Below are 18,050 nucleotides of genomic sequence, written 5' to 3'. Positions count from 1 at the left end.
CTTGCAGGGCTTCATGCGGAGCATCATCCTCCCTCCCAGATAGGAATTGACCTAAAATTTATAAGTATCTTGAACTGACGCTCCCTTATTGGACCACCAGGTCCATCGTCCCCCTCAACAAGCAAGATGTTGAATTATTTTGAGGTAAAGGGCAATGGCCCAGCTGTGTACAAACGTCTTCCACCATCATAAATAGGAAACCTTTTACCTAAATGGGTATCTCTGTATCAGTCCCCCTCCACACCACCACGATGTCTCGCCTCCCCAGGCGCCTCACCTTCTCGTCTGTGCTCACCGCAATGTATCTTGTTGAAAGACGGTTGACGGTTCGTATGGAGCGTCGCGCTGGCACATATTTTGACACGAGAGCAGTTTGGAGAGTTTATTTCAGAGGGAAACGCCTTACGACGTAAAAATATTTGACCGTTTTGCATTTTAAAAGACGACCATTTTGCCGAACATAATTAATTTTCAACCGTACATCCTCAGAGCAATGACAGGAAAGAAACAACTGAAATGTTCGTACCAAACATCGAGACGTGTGGTTCAGGTTAAGGGCAAACACTTTTCCTTGCACAAGAGAAATTGCGATACAGGCTACATCCCACAGGGTCCTTTCATTTGCTATTGCAATGCATAAAATTTGCGAAATTGCATAACTGCATAATAAATGGAAGATGTCACGATAAGTGTGTTCCACTTGCGAGCAAATCTGCCCAATCTGCCCAGGTTTTTCCTTACTATTGCAAGCCATCTCCTTCTCTCTTTCGGTTTCTGCCTGATGGGTATGGGAGCAGACTCCTGCATACGCTTAGCAAAGATTAAGCACGCAACCTTGCTTCAGAAAGCCTTTGAATTCTTTCTTTTATTCAAAATATTCCCGACAGGGTTTTCGGTAGAATGAGAGGTCTCGGGTTCGAACTCTGTGAGACGAATCCGATTATTACTCGATTTACTCTTCCTATCCCTACCATCAGCAAGCGAAACACTAACCGTAGATCTGTGGACCTCCGGCTCTGAATCAGATTCTTCTTCCTTCGTCTTAACAGAAAAGACATTTTCGATGTAGCTAAGAAGGCTGTGCTCATTTATGCTGTCCATGGAAACAACCTGAGTAAACTGAAAGGCCAGGTGCTTATCCACATCCGAGGAGTCATCGATATCCTCATCGAAGCTTCTGTCTGCATCAATCAGCACCATCTGGCCTGCGAAGGAGTAGCCTGACCCCGAATGGTAGGACAACGCCAAAGCTAACAACCGATGGACGAAGCCACGAATCAAGCCGGGTACCCACGACACCGCCTGCGTCGCCACTGTTGCTATTCCTAGACGCTGCTTACGGATTCTGGGGAGCACTTGCCATACCAGAAGCGCTAGCCACGTTATGTTGAACACATCTTCCAGTGGGCCGACCTCCAAGCTGGCCCACAGGGTGTACAGAAAATGCGCAAACGGCATAAGCCTGGGGACGATATCGCTCTTGGAAACTATATGCGCAAAGTGTCTTCTGTAACGCGAATTTATATGTTTTGCCAATTTTGAATCCGCGAAGAGAGGGCATCCGAATGAATAACATTGAACTTGTTCGTGGCAAAACTTAGGGCTCGATTCCAACAATCTGAGGGTGAGCAACGAGGCAACGGCTCCTCCTAAAGAATGGCCCGTCAATACAATTTTGTTCCCTTGTATTAATTGACGCCTAAGATACTTCAATGGGATGCTCTTGGCTCTGTCAAGAAACCCCGCATGAGCAGCTCCCGCTCCCAGGCTCAAGGACCTCTGCATTATGTTGAGATCCGTTAGCGCATCCATAAACCCCGTGGTGCCTTTGCAGGCGATGATCATGTGATCTTTGGCCAGGCTTTTAACGACCAGAAGAACCTGCTTTCGGCCGATCTCGAAGCCTTCTTTTCGCAGCTTGTCTTCTTCCAGAAATTCATAGATCGCCGTTTCCGGCAAGCCGAATGTGGTATTCAGTGTTTCAAGTTCCTGCCGAGGATTGTCGCTGTATGCAACAGCTGAAAGAATCAGCGCATCGGCAAGCCAGACGGGATAACGGTCTTGCTTGATTATTTGGCTGAGCGTGGCCATCGATTTTGTGGTTCCGCGAATACTAATGTCTCTCCCTCCACACCACCACGATGTCTCGCCTCCCCAGGCGCCTCCTTCTCGTCTGTGCTCACCCCAACGTATCTTGTTGAAAGACGGTTGACGGTTCGTATGGAGCGTGGCGCCTGGCATTGCGTAATTCAAATCAACGGTTAAGGATTACTCGATCGTCTAACGTCTAACAACGAAATCGAATGGCACATATTTTGACACGACAGCAGTTTGGAGAGTTTATTTCAGAGAGAAACGCCTTACGGCGTAAAAATTAATTATTTATAATACTTATACCAACTAAACAAATATCTAAACAGTTACTTAAAATGCATACAGGAGAGAGCAAAATGCTAAACATGTAACAGAAATTACCAAATCAATCCGTTTTCCCAAAATCACGTTGCAATAAATATGTAATCACATTTAAACATAAACATAAGATAAGCAAGAATGTGGTAAATCTATAATATAATCCACAATCTAAAACCTTCTGCAACTGTACATAAGCTCTTGAACGCCATGTAAATCATTTGAAAGAAATAACCACACATCTATAATTCTCAGAGTCCCTTGGATTCTTTGGCTATTGTCTGCTGAAATTCTTGGCAATCTACTCCAACTTCATGAAGGCTGAAATAAGTTTGGGAACAGTTTTAATGAACATAAGCTTGAACCCAACAGAACTACTATTCTGAGTCTGAGACTCTGCTCCAACATTGGGTGGCAACGTACAATCTTCTGAAAGCGATCCAACTGGAGCCCCTTTCAGATAAGCATCACAGGCACGGAGAATATAATGACCGCGTTTTTTAAAATGCTCTTTAACTAACATTTCAAAATGCTGCACACACCACAATCAATGGATTCAAAATGATTCAGAAAAAAAAAGGGTTAAACAAGATAATTAGAAACGAAAATCTCTCCAGATTCTACCTTTGGGGGCTTGCGTAGTATGTACAACATTGACTTGCATGATAGGAGAAAGGAGTTTTCTTTGTATGTTAGAGAGTTCTTCTCCCATTCAGCTGAACCAATCTCTCTCACAAATGAGGGTTCATTAAAATAAGGGTTGTCATTTAGTACTAGTCCTTGAATGGAAACAAGGACTTGTAGAACGTTTGATAATGATGGGTTCCAGAGTTCATCAGCTTTGCCCATCCATGTGTTTAAAAGACTCAGACAAACTTTCCCATCGTCATACAAATTCGGATTCAACCTTAGTCCACCAGAATGGTAGTAAGCTTGCTGCAAATTTGAAAGCCAACATAAAGCAAAATGACAATTTTCATCATAAAAGAAACCACGAGATCTCAAATTCACTTTCAAATCAAACAGTTGCAATTAAGTGCTTACAGGTGGTACATCAGGATACTTGGATGGAAAATGAATATCAAAGAAGAAAAGCCCATCCTGATATGGAGTGCCAGCTGCTCCAACAATCACAGCCCTGAGCAAATCCATCCTATCTTCATAGATTCTCACAAAAATTGTATCTGTCCAATCAATGCAGAGTTTATATATGATATAATTAGAACAACCTTCATTTTAACAACCAAGGGAATAAAGGGCTTGAAATACTGTTTGCCCATGAGATACTGTTTGCCCATGAGTACACTGTATCCACATGAACAGTTGGGTTACAAGAAATGTACTATTTCCCTCCTGAATGCATACAGTTGTTGGGTTGTAACTTTCTACTACATTAAAGACATCAATTATGATCAATGGAAGAAAATGTTCAAATACATGGCACTGGATAACTTTTCACTCGTGGATAAAAAGTAAAGAGAACCCTAGAAAGTTAAAATGTTAGTGCGAATACAGTGGGTGAGTGAGAAAGCAATTCCTAGGATCACTGGAAGCAATAAAAGGGAAAGTAACAGAACGGAAAAAGGAAGGAAACATAACTAAGTGTCCAGATAAACTATTCCCTAACAGTCTGTGTAAATATCATGACTTCCATTTAACAAACCTGGTAAATTTTTTTCAAGAATGTTCCATTCTTGCTGAACTTTCTTTATCCATTTCTGCTTCATATTAGTAGCCTGCAAGAAGAGGTTCAAAAATTTCCATCATACTCTACCATGAAAAAAAACATTGCTTTTGGAAACAAAAATCACAGAAGAATGAAAAAAACATGCCATTAAGCTAGCCTGTGCAAAAATTTCAATCATAATCCACCATGAAAAAGAACATTGCTTTTGGCAACAAAATTTACAAAGAAGGATGAGAAAAAAATGGCCTTAGATAAATGTACCTGGCCTGTTTCTTTCACATAGAAGTGATCCAGAGGGTTCTTTACACTATCAAAATGTTTGAAGTGACCTGGCTCATGCCAATTACTTCGGGACCAGTTATGAACTACTGTATCTTCCTCCTTTGCCAGTTTCACATCAAATTTATTGGCTATCCACTTAACTAAAGGAAAATCAGCAATTTCCAAGTTTCCAGGATCAACTTTAACATCTTTATCTTGTTCAGCATCACGTTCATGCTTACCAATTGCCAATATTTGGTGAGGTCCAACCTAGATAACAAAAAAAAATAAGTAACCTTTAGTGAATCAAAGTGAACTGATACTGTTCATTCCGTGATAGCCAGAGCATTGTGATCTGCTAAAGCCGGCAGACAATTCTAGTGGAAATAAATAAAACATGATCAATTCCTCAAATAAAACATAGTACTTAAAAGACATAATGAAAAATATTTCCTTTTTCAATAGTCTACTGTAATCAAGCAAAAAAATAGCAAAATAGCATACCTTTGACACCATTCCATCTGCCCATGCTACCTCAATGTCTCCATCCTTACGACCTATGACATTCCCAAACCAGGATATATTGGATTCTTCAAGACTATTGTCGAGCTCTGCCTTCTGTTTTCCTTTCCGAGTTTTCTGGTTTGTAGTCTCAACAACATTTTTGGTTCTTGTTTCATCCTTACAGTCTGTCTGGACAACCAACTGATTGACTATGCCAGGCACTTCTGTTTCCTCTGAGACCGAAGAGAGACTAACGATGCCCCCAATTAAGGTGTTGTAAGCTGTATGCTGAGCTAGCTCATACAACGGCGTAAAAATTAATTATTTATAATACTTATACCAACTAAACAAATATCTAAACAGTTACTTAAAATGCATACAGGAGAGAGCAAAATGCTAAACATGTAACAGAAATTACCAAATCAATCCGTTTTCCCAAAATCACGTTGCAATAAATATGTAATCACATTTAAACATAAACATAAGATAAGCAAGAATGTGGTAAATCTATAATATAATCCACAATCTAAAACCTTCTGCAACTGTACATAAGCTCTTGAACGCCATGTAAATCATTTGAAAGAAATAACCACACATCTATAATTCTCAGAGTCCCTTGGATTCTTTGGCTATTGTCTGCTGAAATTCTTGGCAATCTACTCCAACTTCATGAAGGCTGAAATAAGTTTGGGAACAGTTTTAATCAACATAAGCTTGAACCCAACAGAACTACTATTCTGAGTCTGAGACTCTGCTCCAACATTGGGTGGCAACGTACAATCTTCTGAAAGCGATCCAACTGGAGCCCCTTTCAGATAAGCATCACAGGCACGGAGAATATAATGACCGCGTTTTTTAAAATGCTCTTTAACTAACATTTCAAAATGCTGCACACACCACAATCAATGGATTCAAAATGATTCAGAAAAAAAAGGGTTAAACAAGATAATTAGAAACGAAAATCTCTCCAGATTCTACCTTTGGGGGCTTGCGTAGTATGTACAACATTGACTTGCATGATAGGAGAAAGGAGTTTTCTTTGTATGTTAGAGAGTTCTTCTCCCATTCAGCTGAACCAATCTCTCTCACAAATGAGGGTTCATTAAAATAAGGGTTGTCATTTAGTACTAGTCCTTGAATGGAAACAAGGACTTGTAGAACGTTTGATAATGATGGGTTCCAGAGTTCATCAGCTTTGCCCATCCATGTGTTTAAAAGACTCAGACAAACTTTCCCATCGTCATACAAATTCGGATTCAACCTTAGTCCACCAGAATGGTAGTAAGCTTGCTGCAAATTTGAAAGCCAACATAAAGCGAAATGACAATTTTCATCATAAAAGAAACCACGAGATCTCAAATTCACTTTCAAATCAAACAGTTGCAATTAAGTGCTTACAGGTGGTACATCAGGATACTTGGATGGAAAATGAATATCAAAGAAGAAAAGCCCATCCTGATATGGAGTGCCAGCTGCTCCAACAATCACAGCCCTGAGCAAATCCATCCTATCTTCATAGATTCTCACAAAAATTGTATCTGTCCAATCAATGCAGAGTTTATATATGATATAATTAGAACAACCTTCATTTTAACAACCAAGGGAATAAAGGGCTTGAAATACTGTTTGCCCATGAGTACACTGTATCCACATGAACAGTTGGGTTACAAGAAATGTACTATTTCCCTCCTGAATGCATACAGTTGTTGGGTTGTAACTTTCTACTACATTAAAGACATCAATTATGATCAATGGAAGAAAATGTTCAAATACATGGCACTGGATAACTTTTCACTCGTGGATAAAAAGTAAAGAGAACCCTAGAAAGTTAAAATGTTAGTGCGAATACAGTGGGTGAGTGAGAAAGCAATTCCTAGGATCACTGGAAGCAATAAAAGGGAAAGTAACAGAACGGAAAAAGGAAGGAAACATAACTAAGTGTCCAGATAAACTATTCCCTAACAGTCTGTGTAAATATCATGACTTCCATTTAACAAACCTGGTAAATTTTTTTCAAGAATGTTCCATTCTTGCTGAACTTTCTTTATCCATTTCTGCTTCATATTAGTAGCCTGCAAGAAGAGGTTCAAAAATTTCCATCATACTCTACCATGAAAAAAAACATTGCTTTTGGAAACAAAAATCACAGAAGAATGAAAAAAACATGCCATTAAGCTAGCATGTGCAAAAATTTCAATCATAATCCACCATGAAAAAGAACATTGCTTTTGGCAACAAAATTTACAAAGAAGAATGAGAAAAAAATGGCCTTAGATAAATGTACCTGGCCTGTTTCTTTCACATAGAAGTGATCCAGAGGGTTCTTTACACTATCAAAATGTTTGAAGTGACCTGGCTCATGCCAATTACTTTGGGACCAGTTATGAACTACTGTATCTTCCTCCTTTGCCAGTTTCACATCAAATTTATTGGCTATCCACTTAACTAAAGGAAAATCAGCAATTTCCAAGTTTCCAGGATCAACTTTAACATCTTTATCTTGTTCAGCATCACGTTCATGCTTACCAATTGCCAATATTTGGTGAGGTCCAACCTAGATAACAAAAAAAAATAAGTAACCTTTAGTGAATCAAAGTGAACTGATATTGTTCATTCCGTGATAGCCAGAGCATTGTGATCTGCTAAAGCCGGTAGACCATTCTAGTGGAAATAAATAAAACATGATCAATTCCTCAAATAAAACATAGTACTTAAAAGACATAATGAAAAATATTTCCTTTTTCAATAGTCTACTGTAATCAAGCAAAAAAATAGCAAAATAGCATACCTTTGACACCATTCCATCTGCCCATGCTACCTCAATGTCTCCATCCTTACGACCTATGACATTCCCAAACCAGGATATATTGGATTCTTCAAGACTATTGTCGAGCTCTGCCTTCTGTTTTCCTTTCCGAGTTTTCTGGTTTGTAGTCTCAACAACATTTTTGGTTCTTGTTTCATCCTTACAGTCTGTCTGGACAACCAACTGATTGACTATGCCAGGCACTTCTGTTTCCTCTGAGACCGAAGAGAGACTAACGATGCCCCCAATTAAGGTGTTGTAAGCTGTATGCTGAGCTAGCTCATACACACTTACCATCTCCTCGCCATCAAATTTGCCTTTATCTCCTGGACAATCCACAGACATGAGCCACCTTACTCTTGCTCTGCGCTCCTTCCAATCCACATTCTTTACAACTCCTACTCGTCTGGCTCTAACATCCGAATACCCCTTCAATACATACTGTTCAGGAAAGAAGTCATGATCCCCAAGATCATAAATGGGAATCAGAGTTCTAGAATCTACACCGCAACTCCTTGTTCCATCTTGCCATATCACATCGACCTTAGTCCATTTGTTGCTCACAGTTAGTACCCCATCAACAATATTATCCCTAACTTTTGGCATCCTCTTTTCTGATGCAGGAAGCAGACACCAGTCGCTCAGCCGCCAATTAGCATGTGAAGAACAAGATAATAGCTTTAGCTGCTTAGGGTCCTGTTGCATTGCAGGGACGATACTGGACTGAGAATTGTAACCAGGATTTGCTACAGTAATCCAACTGACGCAAACTGATCCCACTTCCACATCGCAAACTGTACCTTCTTCGCGATTTTCCTTCCATTTACCCCACAGCCAAATACTATTCTTGAAAACTGCTGAAGAACTGCCCCGGACACGCTGGCAACGCACGACTACGCGGCCCTCATGCAGGTCCGCCGCCCCCTCAACAACCGCATGCAGGTCCGCCTCTGCAGGTCCGCCTCTGCAGGTCCGCCGCCGCCCCCTCAACACCCTCTAAACCCTAAAAAACTTTAACGTTACTTTAACCTCTTAATCAACGGCTCATTTTTCTCCCATCGTCTAACACTAGATCTAAGGGCTACGATTACGACACGAAGACATTTTGGGAGGTTGATTTCAGAGGGGAACGCCTTACGGCGTAATTAACAATATATTAGCCCTACACACGGTAATATGTTTGAAATTTGAGCTCCGTCCTTTTTGTTTGAGAATATATGTAATTTATTTTGGAAAACATCAATTTGTTCACCCAATTGACAATATTTTTATTACATGTAATTGTCAATTTCGATGTATGGGCCCGTGGTTTTGTCGATAAAATTGGAATGTAAAACAAAAGATTCGGAAGATGTCTGGATATTGCAATAATATTAAATAATATTATTGAAAAAAAAAAAAAACAAGTTCATATAGTTAGTATTTTTTTGGCTTAGTTTAATTATTGAATTCTGAAAAGTATGAATTAAGTGGCACAATTAAACAAAGTTTATATTTTAGCAAAAAAATAAAAGAGTTTCAATTAAAAAAGAAAAGGTCTTTATTTTTATAATGCAAATTTATCCAACACTCATAACTATATTTGAGGTGGAGACTATCGGGCAACAGAGTCTGAGACCTTCTTTACTCAGGACTTGGAGTTGTTTACTGGGTTCCAGCATCAACCCTTCTTTAAGCACTACTAGTGACAAACAGAGATTTAGTAGATCCAGTGGCATGGCTAATTTCATTAAGACAGGCAGTGACAGAGGATGCAGCAGGGCTAATGGTAGAGGCAGGGGCAAGAGTTTCAGTTGACCTAGTGGGCAATTTCAGAATCAATAGAAGTGCTAAGGTTTCGTAACCCTCCATCATGATGCTATTAAATTTCAAGTAAGCGGTATCTCCCATTTCGGTTGCTAGGATTTGAGTATCACTAACTCTGAATAACCCTATCTGTTTACATAGAGGGAGAAATAAGAGCAATGGGGTTGTTGGATAAGCAATGTAACGGTACTCTCACAGGTCCTCGCCCTGAGAATGGCCTCGGTAAACTCAACAGGGAAGGGAAGGTCTGTTTCATCACATATCTTCATTCATCCCTTCATTTGCATTCTACTCAGTTCCTTACTTTACTTTGGGACTTTGAAAACCAAGGCTGGAAGTAGCTATTGTTTGTTTTAACTGTATTTTCAGGGATTACTGTGGATGGAGGTAATGCAGATGTAGTTGTTGATCAACACCGTCATTACAAGGTATTATTATCTGCAAATCTAAGAACAGTAAATGTCACTAGGACAACCTATATGCAGTGGCTACTTGTAAGCCATCCTCAAGCTTTATGTTTATGTCCAACCCCATTATTGTTGTTTTCATACTAATGTATCAATAGTTAAACTCCTAGATGATTTGGGTATCAACCTGATGCAAAATTTCATGTGGGTTTTGAAGGAGGATATTGATCTAATGTCTGTGATGGGAGTAGATGCCTATAGATTTTCAATCTCATGGCCCAGGCTTATTCCTGGTATATTTCTGTTTGAGCTCTGACCACATGTTTAATCCTGAGAATTTAGTAAACACTCCCTTGAAGGCAAGATGCCCTGATCTTCATTGTAATCTTTACTTCTTTTGGTTAACTGTGTCATATATGGTTTCTTTTCTGAACATGTCGAAATTACTTGGTCTTTTGTTTTGTTAATGGCACACCTACATTATTCGCTTTACTCTAATATAGTCTGTGAGCTATCATATCAAGGATTTTTCTTATCAACGATGCTATGCTATCTCATTTATCTTAGTGGTACCAATAATTGCGAGTTCTAATTACCGATTTCCCAAATACCTTGAAAATACCTTGGGTAGGATCAATATTTATTGGTAATTGACCTTCGGTTCTGAATTTCACCGAGCGATTATTCACTGAAATGTAGTTGAAAGTGAAACAACAAACTTCAGTCTAAAACTTGCCAAAAAGTCTCTTGCTATTTGACCAGATTGCTCCTTTGAGTTTCCAAACATTTGGCAAGTAATGCCAGTCCAAGTCAAACTACTGTGATAATTAGATTTTTGCAGTCATCTCTATTCCAAGTCCAACTACATTAGTATTTAGATAGCTTGAGTTTCCAAACATTTGGCAAGTAATGCCAGTCCAAGTCAAACTACAATGATAATTAGATTTTAGCAGTCATCTCTATTCCAAGTCCAACTACAATAGTAATTAGATAGCCCAGAAATGTGGGCTTCATATACTGCAAAATCAGGGCCAATGGGTCTTTCTGTCTGCCCATATAATATAATTGTAGAATTGAATTCCTTGGTATTAGTTTAAACTAACACAGAAAATAAAAAGCATAAGGCCCCAACCTTGCCGAATGACTAGATTGGCTGCATTATTAAGTTTTGTTTTTGAACTGATATTGCGCCTGTTGCGCCTACCCAAAGGCAAGACGAAGGCATATAAACTAATATACAAACCGTGAAAAGAGTAGATGCAACCCATATCTATAGAAATATGTTATCAGAACACATTCATAGAATGATAATGAATGCTTAGGTAGCGAATTTGTGAGCAACTTTGTCTAAATGTAATGCCCTAACATCGAATTTTTAAAAAAATCTAAATTACTTATGTATTAATATTGTAAAAAAAGTTGCCCACGGGGGTTTGGATTGACGGTGAATGGGTGCGCTGTTAAGGCAATCCTTGCGATAGGTCACCGGTTCAAATCTCCCGTGGGTACGTAGGTTAGTCTTAATATAGAAAAAAAAAAAAAAAAAAAATATTGTAAAAAAAGTTACAAACAGTATTAGGTGTGGTCTGCCATAATAAAAACCCAGGTCATACCTTGCTGCCAGCTAGCATAGGAGTAGGACCATTCTGAGTGAGCATAGGACCACATGTTTAATCCTGAGAATTTAGTAAACACTCCCTTGAAGGCAAGATGCCCTGATCTTCATTGTAATCTTTACTTCTTTTGGTTAACTGTGTCATATATGGTTTCTTTTCTAAACACGTCGAAATTACTTGGTCTTTTGTTTTGTTAATGGCACACCTACATTATTCGCTTTACTCTAATATAGTCTGTGAGCTATCATATCAAGGATTTTTCTTATCAACGATGCTATGCTATCTCATTTATCTTAGTGGTACCAATAATTGCGAGTTCTAATTACCGATTTCCCAAATACCTTGAAAATACCTTCGGTAGGATCAATATTTACTGGTAATTGACCTTTGGTTCTGAATTTCACCGAGCGATTATTCACTGAAATGTAGTTGAAAGTGAAACAACAAACTTCAGTCTAAAACTTGCCAAAAAGTCTCTTGCTATTCGACCAGATTGCTCCTTTGAGTTTCCAAACATTTGGCAAGTAATGCCAGTCCAAGTCAAACTACTGTGATAATTAGATTTTGGTAGTCATCTCTATTCCAAGTCCAACTACATTAGTAATTAGATAGCCTAAGTTTCCAAACAATTGGCAAGTAATGCCAGTCCAAGTCAAACTACAGTGATAATTAGATTTTAGCAGTCATCTCTATTCCAAGTCCACCTACATTAGTAATTAGATAGCCCAGAAATGTGGGCTTCATATACTGCAAAATCAGGGCTAATGGGTCTTTCTGTCTACCCATATAATATAATTGTAGAATTGAATTCCTTGGTATTAGTTTAAACTAACACAGAAAACTAAAAAGCATAAGGCCCCAACCTTGCCGAATGACTGGATTGGCTGCATTATTAAGCTGTGTTTTTGAACTGATATTGTGCCTGTTGCGCCTGCCCAAAGGTAAGACGAAGGCATATAAACTAATATACAAACCGTGAAAAGAGTAGATGCAACCCATATCTATAGAAATATGTTATCAGAACACATTCATAGAATGATAATGAATGTTTAGGTAGCGAATTTGTGAGCAACTTTGTCTAAGAAAAGTATGCTTCAGACAATAGTATATATTTAAGACATCATATTGGATAGAAGAATATATTTAAGAGTTCATATTGCTTGTAGAGTGAAGAAGTTATTGGTGTTGGGCTAAGAGTTTTCTTCCATATCTAATACATAGAATTTGGTTTTTCCTCTTCCACTCTTTCTCCCTTTGTATCTTCATCTATACTTCTATTGTAGTTTCCATTGCATAAATTCTCCTAGAATTGTTATGCTTGTGGTTTCATTTTCTGCGTGCATAATAAAATAAGGTCTTGTTTAACATTTTTGCAATATATTCTTCCTCTTTCTTCTTTGTATCTATATCCAAACACTATGCCATATCTTCAACCTAGGCCAACACTATTTCAATTCCATGCCATCGATGAACAATTTCATTTTCCAATTTTCCATGAGGATACAACTATATTGTAGTGACCCTTGAGCCATCTTGAAATCGATGAACAATTCGATTTTCCATTTTACCACAAGGATACAACTATATTGTAGTGACCCCTGAGCCATCTTGAAATTGCCAGAGTAGACTTTTAAGGTTTTAGTTTTTATGGTTATTAATCGATACTACAAAAGGATTATTGTGTTTGATAAGTTTATTAAGCTGTCTGGTAATGGCACCTCTTGTAGCTCAATGTTTTTTACCAATTGGTTGGCACATTAAAAATTCAGTCGAATTAGTTTATTGTGTGAAGGTGGTTTGTTTCCAAAGTGGATTGTTAGTGGTTGAGTTATGTCTGTAAACTGATTGCTCCATTGAACCTATTGTCATTCCATGTTTGATATTTCAATTCAGTTCAGATTGGGATTTTTTCTGTTTATATAAACTATGAATTGTTTTTGAAGCATGTTAAATAAATCACAATAAAAATTTGGACTCTACCATATATACCCCTTTTCAGATTATCCATGCCTTCCATTAAGAGATGAAGTTTATATTTATGTCTGCAGCTCCTCTTGTAGGCTACAAAAATATGTTTACAATAAGATCTCAAATGAAATACTTGAAGGGCCTTACTGTCTTGTTTACATTCATACCTCTGTTCAAAGGAGTGAAAACTGCCCTGGTGTGTCTACTTTATGGTTGATCTAGGAATAACTTCCTCTGGCTTTTAAGGAAAGGCTTCAAGTGGTGTATTTCCTACATTCAGGGCTTCAGTCAAGACTGTTTTTTGCAACCCTTGGTTGTTTCTTCTTGAGTTCAGGGTGAGTATTAAATTGAGTTTGCATTTTGATTCAAATAATTCATTAGATCTATTGTTGCAGATGTGCTCATACAGTTTTTGATGTGTTATGCTGTTTATACTGGAAACTGAAGTATGTAAATCGTCTAGAATTTATCTGGGATTACATTAGGAAGGGATAGATTGAGATTCCTGATTTTGTGTATGACCCTGATGATCAACTGGAAGACAGAATTTTAATGGAATATGGTGTTGAAACAGATCCCTTTCAGTTGATTTGGAAGGCAGGGTGACCGCATCCACGCTTTCCTGCGGCAAAAGGATACGTTATATTCATGATCCCACAATTCCTAACATTTAAGCAATACTCATATTGCGCGTCGAAGCATAACGAGCAGCGAATTAGAGAGGCCTAGCAAGCAGCCAGGATAAGGAAGAAGAAGGGTTGACGAGGGGAAAGAAGATAGCGAGGAGCATATACTTCCATGGCGAGAGACAGAGATAGGGTTTGATCTTGGGGAGTAAAAAAATGATCAACGTAATAGAGTGGGGCGCAGAGGTGTCGTTGTTGGGAATTTCAGAAAAAAAAATGATGATGAACAGGCTGGGTCAAGTATTAATCACGTGGACAGATAAGTTTAGGGTTCTTGGAATTCTCAAATTTTAATCTTATAATTGTCAACCATATCAATTTTCGTGGAAGGACGGGCAACATGACTCTCCACACAATGGATGACCCACTCATCCACGCACCTCATTTTTTTCTATAAATCAAATGATTTAGGACTAAAGCGTCCTTCCAGAAATCATGTCTACCATGAAAGTAGTTGTGATTTAGGACTAAAACGTCCTTCCAGAAATGATGTCTACCATGAAAGTAGTTATGGTGGCAGGAAGCATAAGAGAAAGTGCCACTGAGGAAATATGAAATAAAATATAAGCGTAATTTGGGGTTTTGCAATTAAAGTAACTGATGTTTTTTTAATGTAAAAAGTAATTGAAAGTTAAGGGAGATTTTTTTTGTTTGTGGGATAAGGGACTCACTTTTATTGGTGCTAAGTTTAAGAAGGCATACATACTCTACTTTTTCTAGTTTTGATCTTCTAATCTCTCAAGAGGAAACACATGCTTTTAACCATAAACTCACTTAAACTGTATAATATAATATCATATATATCATGAGAGTAAATTATTATTAATATTTGGTTTAATGGTGATTTAGTGGCAACAGTTGATTGAAACTACTTTGATTGGACACTTCACTCATTTATATTGAACTTAACAACCCCTGGAAAGTACTTTGAATATCTCATCAAGCATTCTATGTTTATTTTTCATCAAATACTTTAAATAAAAACTTCCAAAAACTTTTTCATAAGTAAAAATAAAATATTCATAATCATTGAAGTTATTCATAATTATTGAGATTTGAATTATTGAAATTTTTTCTAGTTTTGATCTTCTAATCTCTCAAGAGGAAACACATGCTTTTAACCATAAACTCACTTAAACTGTATAATATAATATCATATATGTCATGAGAGTAAATTATTATTAATATTTGGTTTAATGGTGATTTAGTGGCAACAGTTGATTGAAAATACTTTGATTGGACACTTCACTCATTTATATTGAACTTAACAACACCTGGAAAGTACTTTGAATATCTCATCAAGCATTCTATGTTTATTTTTCATCAAATACTTTAAATAAAAACTTCCAAAAACTTTTTCATAAGTAAAAATAAAATATTCATAATCATTGAAGTTATTCGTAATTATTGAGATTTGAATTATTGAAATTTGATAAATAGTAAATATTGATTATTGAACTGAGACTTCTGTGATCCATATCAATTTTTTTGTGAAGACTTTTCGGCGAAAATCACATAGAAAAACTTATGTCGACGCATTTCATCGTCAGGACAAGTTGAATGACAGGAATCCATGACTCAACCGCTAAAATATAACAGCTAGAAATGACATGAAAGTAAATATCGGTATTAATATGTGTATTATTATAATAGAAATAGGTTATATATATATATATATATATATATATATATATATATATATATATATATATATATATATATATATATATATATATATAACAATTATTATTTATAATTTTATAAAATTAATCACTTTATACGAATCAATAGGAAAAAAAAAATTATATTTAAAAATTTTCAAAATCTATTTTTATTTTTAAAATATTAAATTTAATATATGATTAGGCTTTATAAAAACTATTTAAAATTCTTATAATTAATTAAAAGTTAATTATTTTTTACTAAAAACAAAAATAATGTAATTACGCCGTAAGGCGTTCCCCTCTGAAATAAACTTCCCTAAAATCTACCTGTCATCCGTATGTGTTGTCTTGTCCATTGTCATCTGTTTGGTATGTTTTTTTTCTCTGAGAGGTGGAGACTATCGGGCAATAGATTCTGAGACCTTCTTTACTCAGGACTTGGAGTTGTTTACTGGGTTCCAGCATCAGCCCTTCTTTAAGCACTACTAGTGACAAACAGAGATTTAGTAGATCCAGTGGCATGGCTAATTTCATTAAGACAGGCAGTGACAGAGGATGCAGCAGGGCTAATGGCAGAGGCAGGGGCAAGAGTTTCAGTTGACCTAGTGGGCAATTTCAGAATCAATAGAAGTGCTAAGGTTTCGTAACCCTCCATCATGATGCTATTAAATTTCAAGTAAGCGGTATCTCCCATTTCGGTTGCTAGGATTTGAGTATCACTAACTCTGAATAACCCTATCTGTTTACGTAGAGGGAGATATAAGAGCAATGGGGTTGTTGGATAAGCAGTGTAACGGTACTCTCACAGGTCCTCGCCCTGAGAATGGCCTCGGTAAACTCAACAGGGAAGGGAAGGTCTGTTTCATCACATATCTTCATTCATCCCTTCATTTGCATTCTACTCAGTTCCTTACTTTACTTTGGGACTTTGAAGGCCAATGCTGGAAGTAGCTATTGTTTGTTTTAACTGTATTTTCAGGGATTACTGTGGATGGAGGTAATGCAGATGTAGTTGTTGATCAACACCGTCATTACAAGGTATTATTATCTGCAAATCTAAGAACAGTAAATGTCACTAGGACAACCTATATGCAGTGGCTACTTGTAAGCCATCCTCAAGCTTTATGTGCATGTCCAACCCCATTATTGTTGTTTTCATACTAATGTATCAATAGTTAAACTCCTAGATGATTTGGGTATCAACCTGATGCAAAATTTCATGTGGGTTTTGAAGGAGGATATTGATCTAATGTATGTGATGGGAGTAGATGCCTATAGATTTTCAATCTCATGGCCCAGGCTTATTCCTGGTATATTTCTGTTTGAGCTCTGACCACATGTTTAATCCTGAGAATTTAGTAAACACTCCCTTGAAGGCAAGATGCCCTGATCTTCATTGTAATCTTTACTTCTTTTGGTTAACTGTGTCATATATGGTTTCTTTTCTGAACATGTCGAAATTACTTGGTCTTTTGTTTTGTTAATGGCACACCTACATTATTCGCTTTACTCTAATATAGTCTGTGAGCTATCATATCAAGGATTTTTCTTATCAACGATGCTATGCTATCTCATTTATCTTAGTGGTACCAATAATTGCGAGTTCTAATTACCGATTTCCCAAATACCTTGAAAATACCTTGGGTAGGATCAATATTTACTGGTAATTGACCTTCGGTTCTGAATTTCACCGAGCGATTATTCACTGAAATGTAGTTGAAAGTGAAACAACAAACTTCAGTCTAAAACTTGCCAAAAAGTCTCTTGCTATTCGACCAGATTGCTCCTTTGAGTTTCCAAACATTTGGCAAGTAATGCCAGTCCAAGTCAAACTACTGTGATAATTAGATTTTTGCAGTCATATCTATTCCAAGTCCAACTACATTAGTAATTAGATAGCTTGAGTTTCCAAACATTTGGCAAGTAATGCCAGTCCAAGTCAAACTACAATGATAATTACATTTTAGTAGTCATCTCTATTCCAAGTCCAACTACAATAGTAATTAGATAGCCCAGAAATTTGGGCTTCATATACTGCAAAATCAGGGTAATGGGTCTTTCTGTCTGCCCATATAATATAATTGTAGAATTGAATTCCTTGGTATTAGTTTAAACTAACACAGAAAATAAAAAGCATAAGGCCCCAACCTTGCCGAATGACTAGATTGGTTGCATTATTAAGTTTTTTTTTTGAACTGATATTGCGCCTGTTGCGCCTGCCCAAAGGCAAGAC

The 18,050-nt window shown here is 37.3% G+C and overlaps 1 protein-coding gene and 1 pseudogene across 2 annotated transcripts; both read right to left on the bottom strand.

Moving 5' to 3' along the window:
* Window positions 1-2,388: 2,388 nt before the first annotated feature.
* On the bottom strand, window positions 2,389-5,182 carry LOC149164593 (putative ubiquitin-conjugating enzyme E2 23). The gene is made up of 6 exons (XM_089432115.1): window positions 4,865-5,182; window positions 4,361-4,630; window positions 4,076-4,148; window positions 3,457-3,596; window positions 3,037-3,348; window positions 2,389-2,944 (listed from the first exon to the last, which is right to left on the bottom strand). Exons 1-6 carry the CDS (start codon window positions 4,874-4,876, stop codon window positions 2,714-2,716), a joined length of 1,038 nt encoding a protein of 345 aa, XP_089288241.1. The 5' UTR covers window positions 4,877-5,182; the 3' UTR covers window positions 2,389-2,713.
* On the bottom strand, window positions 5,055-9,560 carry LOC149164592 (putative ubiquitin-conjugating enzyme E2 23; annotated as a pseudogene). The gene is made up of 7 exons (XR_016260078.1): window positions 9,364-9,560; window positions 7,653-8,664; window positions 7,149-7,418; window positions 6,864-6,936; window positions 6,263-6,402; window positions 5,843-6,154; window positions 5,055-5,751 (listed from the first exon to the last, which is right to left on the bottom strand). The product of XR_016260078.1 is annotated as a putative ubiquitin-conjugating enzyme E2 23 (transcript).
* Window positions 9,561-18,050: the final 8,490 nt, after the last annotated feature.

The sequence above is a fragment of the Pinus tabuliformis genome, chromosome 5_1 (genome assembly GCF_031772625.1).
Source record: "Pinus tabuliformis cultivar Carrire ecotype Pingquan chromosome 5_1, CPIR1, whole genome shotgun sequence".
In the NCBI taxonomy this organism is placed as follows: Eukaryota; Viridiplantae; Streptophyta; class Pinopsida; order Pinales; family Pinaceae; genus Pinus; species Pinus tabuliformis.
The sequence above is the reverse complement of the archived record's forward strand: the minus strand, read 5'-3'. Positions and strand labels throughout refer to the sequence as shown.

Bases quoted from the DNA above. Each gene is read 5' to 3' on its own strand.
- LOC149164593 (XM_089432115.1), bottom strand. The intron at 3,349-3,456 runs GTAAGCACTTAA...TCAAATTTGCAG, and splicing joins AGTATCCTGATGTACCACCT to CAAGCTTACTACCATTCTGG. The intron at 2,945-3,036 runs GTAGAATCTGGA...TGGTGTGTGCAG, and splicing joins TACTACGCAAGCCCCCAAAG to CATTTTGAAATGTTAGTTAA.